We start from the raw sequence: 12,113 nt of genomic DNA, 5'->3' as shown, positions 1-12,113 counted from the left end.
AATAGAGGTTATGAGAAAGTGAAACTGAATGAGTGCAAAGCTTAGGAGAGGGAAATGAGCTACACAGCAATTCCACTTTGGCTTGGCTAGGGTCTTCCCGCCCTGCTCCACGGCGTAGGGCGCCCTACGCCCTCCAGGGCTGGAGGGTCTCAGCTTGCCGCGCGCGCACCCATTCCCCAGCTCCCGCCAGAGCCGTCAGCCCTAGCCCCGCCCCCGGGAGCACTTCCGCGTCCCGGGACGTCCCGGGCCGCCCCGCCCCCGGTGACTCTGCGCACGCGCGGGGGCCATATTAGCGACGGATATCCTGGTGTAGCTGGTGGCTTTTCTCGCGCGGAGTAAAGAGTTGCCTGTGTATCTGGACTCTGCAGGGTCTTCCCTCCGGTGAGCCTTTGCCTCCTAAGGGCCCGCGGGACTTGGCCTCTGTCCCTGGGGCGAGGGTCCGCAAACGTCGAGACAGCTGGTCCCGGCCTGCAGCCGCCGCCGAGGAGCCGTGGGCACGATGACTCTGCACCCGCCTCCTCGGTGACGGACCGGCCGCCGTCGGCCTAACAGGGGTCCAGTCTGGACGGCGGGGTTAGGCCGGGGTGAGCGGGCTGGGCGTGGGGGGCCGGAGGGCAGGACCGCAGAGTCGGGCGGTGAAGGTTAGCGGTGCTGGAGGCACAGGTGAACTCAAGATCGTGCGGCGTCAGGCATGGAGATGACAGAAAGTTGTGTTTACGCACGAATCAACACCCCCCATCTCCCGTGGCAGGTCTCTTTTGTGTCTTCCAGGCTTTTCTGCTCAGGGCTATCCTTCCCTTGCACTTGCCTGTTGGAACTTGCCCTTCCTTCAGTCTCTCAGCAGCCTGAGTGATCAGAATCATTCGGCGGAGCCCTATTGACCAAAAGACAAAATTCAGTTTTTATCTAGATCACCAGTACCTGATTCCCCTAGCTTGCTTTTCCAGCCCTGATTTCGTATATTCTGGTATCTGGGAACATGGGCTTTGGACCCTGAGGTATTTCTGTTAAATCGTGTTGAGCAAGTGGTGGTGTCTTTTCCAAGAATGGAAATCCTGATGCCCAAGATTACTGCTCCTACCCCCTTTATCACTCTCTGGGGAAGGCCTCTTAGTTTGACAATCAGGGCTCTATGCATTTGATACTGGCTTAACTCTGTGAGTTCTTTATATTCTTTTTGAAAACTTTAGTAGTCTGTTGCCCACTAAGCTGTCTTGCCTCCGTACCTTTTACTCACACAATTTGCCATGCCTGGACTGTGCTTCCTTTCCTCTCCTATTCTTTATTTTAGACCTGAGCGTTGTCAGCCTTATTTCTGCTACCCCCATCTCTCATTTTCTGTATCGCTCATTCCACCTGGCCCGTAGTGCCTCTTTTCCGTTACTTTATAATCTACGACTGTCTCTCTCAACTAATTGGCAAACTAACATAAGCTCTTCAGGACAGGGATTGGTTTTACCTGTCTTGGTATTCCATCATCTAACATAGTGCCTGGCAGTCAGCAAGTGCACTGTAAATGTTAACTGAATAAAGGGGTCAGTAAAACAGATTTGTAAAGGCAGGAAATGCTTTTTAAGTTGAGATTTTTTTTTAATGATGATTCAATTTTCTTCTTACAGGAATTATTATATAAAGTTCAGAAAACATGGTGAGTTAATACACATGCCAATAAACTGTTGCCTAATAAATAGGTGGAGTATTGCTTGTACTTCACTTAGGGACTTGCATGAGAAAATTGAAATTGTAGGAAAGAAATGGAATGGTGTCTTCTTCCTTATCAGTTTCCTCTCACACACTGAACTTTGTGTACCAGGATTGGTTTTATCACTGATTTGTGGGCTTATTTTCAGAGGGTAGGAATCAATTGTATGTTTTTCCTTTGCAGTCTCGAAGATATGACTCCAGGACCACTATATTTTCTCCAGAAGGTAAAATAGAAATTGTTCAAATCTGCCTCAAGTAAAAATTCTTCTAAAGTGTTAGATTTTTGTGGGGGAAAAAAATCAGTAAATTTTTCTTGTAGAGAAACAGAGTTCATCCTTTTTGTAATTTGGATTAATTACGATTGCCATGCATCATACCAGAGTAAAAGGGGGGCTCTTATTTGTATCTGCTGGCGACCTTGGTGATTTCTCTTGGATGAGTGGAAAGTCCTGGCTTCTCACTGCTTGTGTTTTGTAGGTCGCTTATACCAAGTTGAATATGCCATGGAAGCTATTGGACATGCAGGCACCTGTTTGGGAATTTTAGCAAACGATGGTGTTTTGCTTGCAGCAGAGAGACGCAACATCCACAAGCTTCTTGATGAAGTCTTTTTTTCTGAAAAAATTTATAAACTCAATGAGTAAGTGAGGTTTTTAATATCTCACTTTCTCACACAAGTGGAATCTGCATAATTTGGGAGGGCTTTTCATTGGACATGATGGAATTGAAGTGAACAGTTTATTATGTTTTTACTTGTGAAAATTTGTGCTTTTGACTTATTTTGCTTGAAACCTTGAGGCACAGTATTATGTATTGTTTCTCTTAAGTCCATGACCACTTAGTGGAGAAACAGCATCGTGTAGTGACACAAATACAGACTTAATAGTCACACAGATTGACATTCAAGTCCATACCATCTGTATAAGCTGTGTGACCTCGTGTGACCTTTAACATCATTGAACCTGAGAGCATCCTAGAAGGATTGTGGCAGTTTAATGAAATACCACAGGAGATCCTTAAAGTATTGTGTAGAATAGCTACTCAGGAATTTTGTTGAATTGTACTGAATCTTATAAAAGAACAGGTCTCTTGGAGGTCTGAAGACAGTTTAGCCAAAGCCCTGTACACTTTGCAAGGTTTCTTTTATATTTGGATTTGTAGAACTTCCCAGCTAGTGGAGAGCTGGCTATGCTAGTTAGAGTCTTTTCCTTTATTGGTGGCCTCTTAAATGCCAGTTATCCGGGCCTTTAGATCCACTTGTCCAAGGTAGTGTCATCCCTCCACTGAGCCTCTGTTGGGTCCACTCAGCAGCTTGCAGGCTTGGCTGGACATAGTCACAGTGAGTATCTAGGCTATTGGGAGAGCCAGGCCACCTCTCAGAAAACAGGCAAAAAACCCACAATGCACTTGTATTAGGTGACTAGCTCTGGACTTCCTAGGCAGACTTGTAACACCCACCCATCCTCATCCTTGACCTTCACTTCCATCAAGCCAGGCATTAGGAGGTGAGAGTACTACCCAAAATCATGGGGTAATCTGTCTAGCAAAATCTTTTTCTTCTTTGTTGCTGAATCTTCTTGGGATTTATTTTAGCTTCTTGATGTTAGCTCTTGTGATAAATACATCTGTTGAAGAACGTAAGGTTGTACTTGCTCATCTTTCATGTTGAATGACGTCAAGTAAATGTCTCCTACAAAGATAAAATTTCTGTAGTTTTTCCTGAAGGGTGTAGCAGCTGTGATGCAAGTATGGTGAATTTCTCTTAGAGCTTGGTGCTTTTTAATACTTGTAAATGCCCCTTGCCAGCATTTTTCCTGCTCTCAGATCAGTGTCTGTCTTTTCTTTAAGGGACATGGCTTGCAGTGTGGCAGGCATAACTTCTGATGCTAATGTTCTGACTAATGAACTGAGGCTCATTGCTCAAAGGTATGGTATAGTCTAAATAGCACACCTGATAGAGAAATTAGATGTTTTTAAGGGTAGTTCACCTTTGCAAAGACTACGGTCATTAAAAGTCTATTAATTGAAAATTACAGGTTTATTTTTTTTTTTAACCAAATTTATAAAATGTTATTTACCATAAGGATATTGGGATGTAGATATATGTTTCCTTCCAACCTCCTTTTCAAATACAAAGGAGTTTTAGGTTGTCCCCATGGCATAGATTTCTTTTCAGGGTATTTTCCTCACAGTGTATCTGTGTTTTAGAAAAAACTGTTAACACGACTATCTCTTTATCCTAGGTATTTATTACAGTATCAGGAGCCAATTCCTTGTGAGCAATTGGTTACAGCACTGTGTGATATCAAACAAGCTTATACACAGTTTGGAGGTACTGAATTTTTCAGAGATTTTATTCCAAAAGTTAAAACATGTGTTTAAGTAATGACCTGTTTGAGACTGGAAGAAGAAATTGAAAACTACGTAAACACTTTCTCTTTTTAAGTTGATACAGAATATTTTACATATTTATGAGGTACATGTGATATTTTGTTAACATGCATGAAATGTGTAATGATCAAGTCAGGGTATTGGAGGTATCCATCACTAAGTATCATTTGCATGTGTTGGGAACATTTCAAGTCCACTCTTATAACTACTTTAAAATACACAATACATTGTTGCTAACTATAGCCAGTCACCTACTCTGCCAAAACATTAGAATTTATAACTTCTCTCTGTTTTGTTTTTATTTTATGTTTGAGACAGAGTTTCACTTTAGCAACCTCAACTTTAGCAATCACTTTGGTTCAAGTGATCCTCTTGCCTCAGCCTCCCAAGTAGCTGGGACTACAAGATCCCACCATAACACCCACCTGTTTTTAGAGACGAGGTTTTGCTCCATCTCAGGCTAGTCTCAAACTCCTGAGCTCAGCCGGTCTACCCGCCTTGGCCTCCCAGAGTGCTAGGATTACAGGTGTGAGCCATCATGCCTGGCTGCTCTCTCTGTTTGTACCTCACTTCATACCCCTTTCCCACCTACATACCCCCTGTCAGCCTCTGGCATCTTATCATTTTCTTTATCTCCATGAGATCAGCTTTTATAGTTTCCACATATGAGTGAGAACAGGCATTATTTGTTTTTCTGTGACTGGCTTATTTCACTTAGCAAAATGAACTCTAGTTCTATCCATGTTGCTGCAAATGACATTTCATTCTTTTTTGTGGCCAAATAGTATTCCATTGTGTATATATACCATATTTTCTTTATCCATTTGTCTGTTGCTGAACAGTTAGGTTGATTCCACATCTTTGCTTTTGTGAATAGTGCTGTGATAAAAGTATATGCAGATTCTCTTTGATACGCTGACTTCTTTCCCTTTGAATTAATGCCTACTAATGGGATTACTGGATCATGTGCTAGTTTTGTTTTGAATTTTTTTTTTTTTTTTTTTTAAGAGAGAGAGTCTCACTTTATTGCCTTTGGTAGAGTGCCATGGCATCACACAGCTCACAGCAACCTCCACCTCCTGGGCTTAGGCGATTCTCTTGCCTCTGCCTCCCAAGTAGGTGGGACTACAGGTACCCGCCACAGGGCCCGGCTATTTTTTGTTGCCGTTGGGCCGGGCCCAGTTTGAGCCCCCCACCCTCAGCATATTGGCCCGGCACCGTTCCCACTGAGCCACAGGTGCCGCCCTTTGTTTTGAATTTTTTTTTTTTGGCCGGGGCTGGGTTTGAACCCGCCACCTCTGGCATATGGGACCGGCGCCTTACTCCTTGAGCCACAGGCGCCGCCTGTTTTGAATTTTTTAAAAGAAATTTCCATACCGTTTTCATAGTGCCTGTGCTTATTTACATTCCCACCAGCAGTGATGAGTTCCCTTTTCTCTGCATCCTTACTAGCATCTGTTATTTTTTGTCTTTTTAATAATGGCCATTATAACTAGGGTTAAATAATATCTCATTGTGGTTTTGATTTGCATTTCCTTGATAAATGATGATGAGCATTTTTTCATAGACATGTTTTTAATTTTTTAAAATTGACAGTGTAAATATTCATGGGAGTATAATGATGTTTCAATACATATAAAGTATACTGATTATATCAGGGTGATTAGTATTCATCATCTCAAACATTTGTCATTTCTTTGTGTTGGGAACATGTGATGTCCTCCTATGCGTGTGACATTGTCTAATACCACAGTCATCCTGCAGGGCTGTAGAACATTAGACCATACATCCATGCTTCGTGAATGAACTTGCTTCCACCATGTATAAATTTTATTAATAGGATATTGAAAATAACTATCGGATTGTTATTTTGGGTGTCCTATATATCCAAAATAATACTTTCAAATCTGGGGGTGGGAATTGTTTTTTACATGATAATGAGATTCAGCACTGTCCTCAGTCTTTATTTCCTCTCCTGGCAATGTCCAAATGTTGAATTTGTAATGGAGCTTATCTGTGGCAGCCAGAACAAACAGCAGTTTATGAATGCTTAACTTCACAGAAAAGGGCTTAGCCACGTTCACTGAGCTCAAGGGATTGTACTGTGGTGATACCAAGTTTAAATTGTTATGTTTGGCTTTTTTTCTTTGTTAAAGGAAAACGTCCCTTCGGTGTTTCTTTGCTGTACATTGGCTGGGATAAGCACTATGGCTTTCAGCTCTATCAGAGTGACCCTAGTGGAAATTACGGGGGGTGGAAAGCCACATGCATTGGCAATAATAGTGCTGTAAGTATCTTTGTGGTGCTGTAAAATCTAATAGCTACCATGATTTTGAAGTAGCAAATGTAAACAATATTTTAAGATAGCCACAACAACCTTAATATGATATGAAAATATGTGTGTCTATGATTTCTGCTGGTGACAAGGTACTGCTGCTATCCTGGGTGATTGAATGCTTATCTTCAATTTGAAGTTGTAGTTTTGTTTCACATCCTAGTTCTTAAACCCCCCACCCCCAGATTCTATGACAGATCCCTTGGGGGACGAGGACCCCAGGTTAAAGGCTCCCTTCAAAGAGTGTCACTACCCTCTCTTGTCACCCCATGCCTTATCTACCTTCTCTGCCATCACTGTTGTAACGCCAATAATAATTCAGGCATTGTTCTTCTAAACCAATTCATACTACTAAAAAATGCAAAAACTTAAAGGAAATTCTCTGTGTTGATTCTTTGTTTTATAGGCCGCTGTGTCGATGTTGAAACAAGACTACAAAGAAGGGGAAATGACTTTGAAGTCAGCACTTGCCTTAGCTATAAAAGTGCTAAATAAGACCATGGATGTTAGTAAATTATCTGCTGAAAAAGGTAATTCATGTCCTTTCCTCTGATTCGTTCACTTGAGTGAGGGGAAGTGATTGAGCAGTTACTATTAGGCCATTAACATGTTATTTTAGTTTATTAGAACAGCAGCCTCATGAGTTAGTTGTCTGCCTCTTTCCTAAATGAAGACACAGTGGCTAGACCAAGATGAACACTGGTAAGTTGTAGAGCCACCATCAGGTGACTAGACCAAGATGAGCACTGGTAAGTTGTAGAGCCACAATCCACACTACATTGCAAGCTTATGGACTTGGAGAATGGATGTTCAGTACTCAGAGATTGTGGCTCAGGCTACTTTTAGTTAACAGTTATCAAGACTTCATGCCCATGAGATCTGTGATTGTATGTATAATAAAGTATTTGTATGTAGCTGTATATTTTTACATTGGTATAATAAGCTTTATCAGAAATACAGCATTCCCACGTGTTGTGCTACTCTCTTCTCTTCTTCTGAATGTATTAATCCAGTGGTTCTCAACCTTCCTGATGCCGCGACCTTTTAATACAGTTCCTCATGTTGTGCTGACCCCTAACCATAAAATTATTTTCGTTGCTACTTCATAAATGTAATTTTGCTATTGTTATGAATCATAATGTAAATACTTGATATGCAGGATGTATTTTCATTATTACAAAGGGGCCGTGACCCACAGGTTGAGAACTACTGTGTTAATCTTTTGTGTTAAGCTCATATTAACAATTCTAAACACTTTATTCAACTTAAGTTGTCTGGCTGTATAAGATAATATTTGTAAATAATGGTTTTCAGAAATTGTGGTAAATTAACGTTGATTTAGTTGAGGGTAATTTAGCTCCTGATATTCCTTAGACAACGCCATTAACTTGCAGATTGCCCTCTGTTGTCTACTACCTAACTCCAAGGAGGCACCACTCAATTTCCCCTACAAAAAAATTCCTTCCCCTTTAAGTATCAGTCTTCTTTTTTTGTCCATGGCTGTTTTTCATGTTTTTGTTTTGATAAGTCCATAAAAAGTGCTATTACTGGTTAAAGATTCTGGTTGAGCTTTCAGAGGTTCCAACTAGGAAATAGTGGTTGTTTCTGGTCAGCATAGCTGCTAGAACAGCCAGAACGATTGGCTGATTGTACTTTTTTAAGGAAGTGACAGATGGCTGCTAAAAAAGTTGAGATTGCTGAAATGGAAGATATTTAAGTAAAAATGGTAATTATAATGTTATAAGATAGAGGAATGTGGCACCTGGTGGTGGTGGCGCTGTGGGCCACAGCTTGAGGCTGCAGCCCTGTTAGCAGATGCTCACTGCTTAACAGCAGAGGAAAGGAACCAAGTCTCATGAGTTAGTTGTCTGCCTCTTTTCTAAATGAAGACACAGTGGCTTAATTGAGGTAATTGACCTTAGCAGCAGGATGGTTAGAATTGAGAGAGATGCCATCTGTAGAGATTCTTCAGAAATTTTAATCAGGCATAGCCTTTATATCGAAAGTTGCCCTATAAACAGAGAAGAAGAATCACAACCCAGGATGGTTCAGTGTGCACAGGGTCAAGAGAACTCCCATCATGCATGAGTCTGGTGGACCAAAAGAGATGTGAAGCTGGCCAAGTTTATTGAAAAACAGCTGCTTCGCTGAAAATTCATATACAGCTGCAATTTTGAAGGCAATTTGCTTGAACAAATTAGATTGTAAATTTAGTTCACCTTTATATTTGTAAAATCAGTGTTTAAATGTAAAATGATTTAAACTTGAAAAAAAGTTACAAGATCAAAGGTGTTTTGTTCCAAAAATACCCATGAATCATATATAAGCACAAAACCTAAGGCTCCCATGAGGAGAGAGTAACCCACAAGTGCCTGTTAAGTTTTGTTTGCTAAGTGTGCCTGCCTATAATATAAATGTTATGTGTTTGTTTCCAGTGGAAATTGCCACACTAACAAGAGAGAATGGGAAGACTATAATCAGAGTTCTCAAACAAAAGGAAGTGGAACAGTTGATCAAAAAACATGAGGAAGAAGAAGCTAAAGCTGAGCGTGAGAAAAAAGAGAAAGAACAGAAAGAAAAGGATAAATAGGACACAAAATCAGGGATTTTATAACTCCTTTGGGGTACCATTTCAGTGTAAAAGATGTCTACCTTCCATACTGAGAAGGCTTTGACTTTTTTAACTTGTGCAGAGGAAAAATAGGACATTACATATTACTGAATTGGGTCCTTGTCATTTTTGTCCACTTGAATACTTTATTGTAATGATGATGAATATTCTTCATGGACATCTTAATCTTCCCCACACATCCCCTTTTTTGAATAAAACTTGGAAAGAATGGAAATGGTGATGGAACACACTCTCTGTAGCAATAATTGTTAAATATCCGAGGATAGTAGGTACATCATCTTTTCATGGTTTATCTACACTGTGGCTTACAGTCCTTTCACAAAGGTGGGCACTTTCCTTGGGCTGGCCGGATTACCTGGCTGTGTCTTCAGGGTTTGGTTTGAGAATGAACGCATGGGCTGAGCAAATCCAGGTGTGAAAATAGAGTGTCAAGGATCCTCGAGGTAGGTCTGAGGCTGCCCACAGATGACAACCCAAGCCACATGTAAGATGGTGTGTAGGAGAAGTTAAGGCCATAGAAGAAAGCCAGAACCAGGAATAGTTTAATTTTGGCTGCAGGCAGCTTCATTGCTGGGCTTTGCTCAACCCGAGTTCACTGAGGTGTCTGTGACTTTGTGACACAAGTGATACAGAGCAATGCTACTTCAAGGTGGTCCGTGAAGCTTGAGCATCACCTGGGAATTAAATTCTGGTGTCCCATTCCATACCTGCCGAATTAAAATCTCTTTAGAGTGGAATCCAGTGATTTAACAAGCTGTTTTTGTTTTGTTTTGTTTTGTTTTTTGTAGAGACAGAGTCTCACTTTATGGCCCTCAATAGAGTGCCGTGGCTTCACACAGCTCACAGCAACCTCCAACTCCTGGGCTTAAGTGATTCTCTTGCCTCAGCCTCCCGAGTAGCTGGGACTACAGGCGCCTGCCACAACGCCCAGCTATTTTTTGGTTGCAGTTTGGCCGGGGCCGGGTTTGAACCCACCACCCTCGGTATATGGGGCCGGCGCCCTTAACAAGCTCTGCATGTGGATCTTATGAACACTCAAATTTGAGCTCAAGGAGTTCAAGATCAGCCTGAGTAAGCATGAGACTGTCTGCTAAAAATAGAAAAACTAACTTAGAGTTGTGGCAGATGCCTGTTCAATTCCAGCTACTAAAGAGGCTGAGGCAGGAGGATCACTTCAGCACAAGAGTTTGAGGTTGCTGTGAGCTAGGCTGAGGCCACAGCATTAGGCTGGGTGACAGAGTGATACTTAAAAAAAATCACCTGGTGGCTCAGCAGCTAGGGCGCCGGCCACATACACCGGAGCTGGCCGGTTCGAACCCAGCCCGGGACTGCCAAACAACAATGACATCTACAACCAAAAAATAGCCAGGCATTGTGGCAGGCGCCTGTAGTCCCAGCTGCTTGGGAGGCTGAGGCAAGAGAATCACTTGGGCCCAAGATTTTGAGGTTGCTGTGAGCTGTGACACCATGGCACTCTACTGAGGAGCAAATAGAGAAACACTGTCTCAAAAAAAATCACCTAGAAAGCTTTTAAAACTTGTTATGGAGGCAGTACTCCTGAATAGATTACGTCAGCCTCTAGGGTGGAACCCAGGCGTTAGCATTTCATAAACTCAGGTGATTCCTGGATGAGAACACAGCCATACTTGCCCTTTTCTCAGCTGTTGTCAAACAGTGAAATAGGGGGATCCCAGCCTAATCCATAAATCTCTTGAGGAATAGCAGGTTCTTGCCGTTTTCTGTGCAGGCTCAGGTTTTACCATACCCCTTTACAGTGATTTTTTGAACCTTCTAAATTATTCTTTTACTCTTATTTATTTTTGGTAATTATATTCTAAAAAGTCACCACAAACACTGAATTAGCAAATAATGAACCATTGTGCATAGGGAAAGTGCTGGATTAGGTTCCTCTGAGGCTCTGGTCACACCATTTTCATTAACTGATCAGTACATAACCTGTTTTATGTCTGTTTCTACTTAAAGACACCTTATTTATTTATTTATTTTGTAGAGACAGAGTCTCACTTTATGGCCCTCGGTAGAGTGCCGCGGCCTCACACAGCTCACAGCAACCTCCAACTCCTGAGCTTAAGCGATTCTCTTGCCTCAGCCTCCCGAGTAGCTGGGACTACAGGCGCCCGCCCGCCACAACGCCCGGCTATTTTTTTGTTGCAGTTTGGCCGGGGCCAGGTTTGAACCCGCCACCTTCGGTATATGGGGCCGGCGCCCTACCGACTGAGCCACAGGCGCCGCCCCACCTTATTTAATATATACTGCTGATTCACTGACAGAACTCAAAGCCACCAACACTATTCTTGAATATATTTTCTCCATAAGGCACCTTGAAGCCTTCTCGTGCTTAGGAACACTAAAAAGCACTTGGGCCATTTTAAAGATTGAAATAACCAAAGCACAAAATGCAAAAAGCATGGCCCAAGAAAGACCATAAGGACACTTATAGGATGAGGGCTGAAACAAGGCTGGGTGTTACCTTGTTCTGTGTCAGCTGCTGAGAATTTCCATTGTTCTCTGCATGTCTGCAAGTGTCTGAAAGCAGGCACTGAACTGTGTGTCCCAAGTCCACTTAGCCAGGATGCAAACTCACAAGTACAGAAAGTGAGTAATGAAGATGAACTGTACAGCTTAGAAAAATCCTCCTTCAGTCTTACTGCACCTGGAAGTAGAGGGAGATGGAGAAGTGAGCCAGTAAGTCCTGTTTACTCAATCTAGAGTGTACTCAATCCAGAATCTAACCACTTCCCACAGCAGGGACTTTGGACCGAGACACCATCATCTATCTCATACTTGGACTGTTGCAGCAATGTCTTAACTCAAAACTCCAGTGGCTCACCATCTTGCTTAGGAAGAGTCTAATTCCTTATCCCTGCTCAGGAAGCACCCTGTGTCCTGGCCCTGATGCTACCTTTGGCAGCCTGTGCTTCCCTCCCTCTCTTCTGGTTAATCCGAGGAGCCTTCTCACCATTGCTTGGACCCACCGAGCCCTCTTCTGTCCTTGCCAATTCCTCTGCCTTGGGAATACTCTTCCCCTGA

The 12,113-nt window shown here is 42.4% G+C and overlaps 1 protein-coding gene across 1 annotated transcript; it reads left to right on the top strand.

Moving 5' to 3' along the window:
* The first annotated feature begins 251 nt into the window (after positions 1–251).
* On the top strand, positions 252–9,278 carry PSMA4 (proteasome 20S subunit alpha 4). Its single transcript, XM_053594206.1, has 9 exons — positions 252–381; positions 1,620–1,648; positions 1,886–1,928; positions 2,182–2,344; positions 3,553–3,630; positions 3,948–4,036; positions 6,252–6,382; positions 6,837–6,960; positions 8,866–9,278. The coding sequence occupies exons 2-9, from the start codon at positions 1,646–1,648 to the stop codon at positions 9,018–9,020; spliced, it is 786 nt and encodes a 261-aa protein (XP_053450181.1). The 5' UTR covers positions 252–381; positions 1,620–1,645; the 3' UTR covers positions 9,021–9,278.
* The last annotated feature ends 2,835 nt before the right edge of the window (positions 9,279–12,113 follow it).

Source organism: Nycticebus coucang, chromosome 6 (genome assembly GCF_027406575.1).
Source record: "Nycticebus coucang isolate mNycCou1 chromosome 6, mNycCou1.pri, whole genome shotgun sequence".
NCBI classification, from domain to species: Eukaryota; Metazoa; Chordata; class Mammalia; order Primates; family Lorisidae; genus Nycticebus; species Nycticebus coucang.
This window is presented reverse-complemented; position numbering and strand designations above follow the sequence as displayed.

Excerpts from the sequence above, each read along its gene's own strand:
- PSMA4 (XM_053594206.1), top strand. Across the intron at positions 6,383-6,836 it reads GCATTGGCAATAATAGTGCT|GCCGCTGTGTCGATGTTGAA; the intron begins GTAAGTATCTTT and ends TTTGTTTTATAG. Across the intron at positions 6,961-8,865 it reads TAAATTATCTGCTGAAAAAG|TGGAAATTGCCACACTAACA; the intron begins GTAATTCATGTC and ends GTTTGTTTCCAG.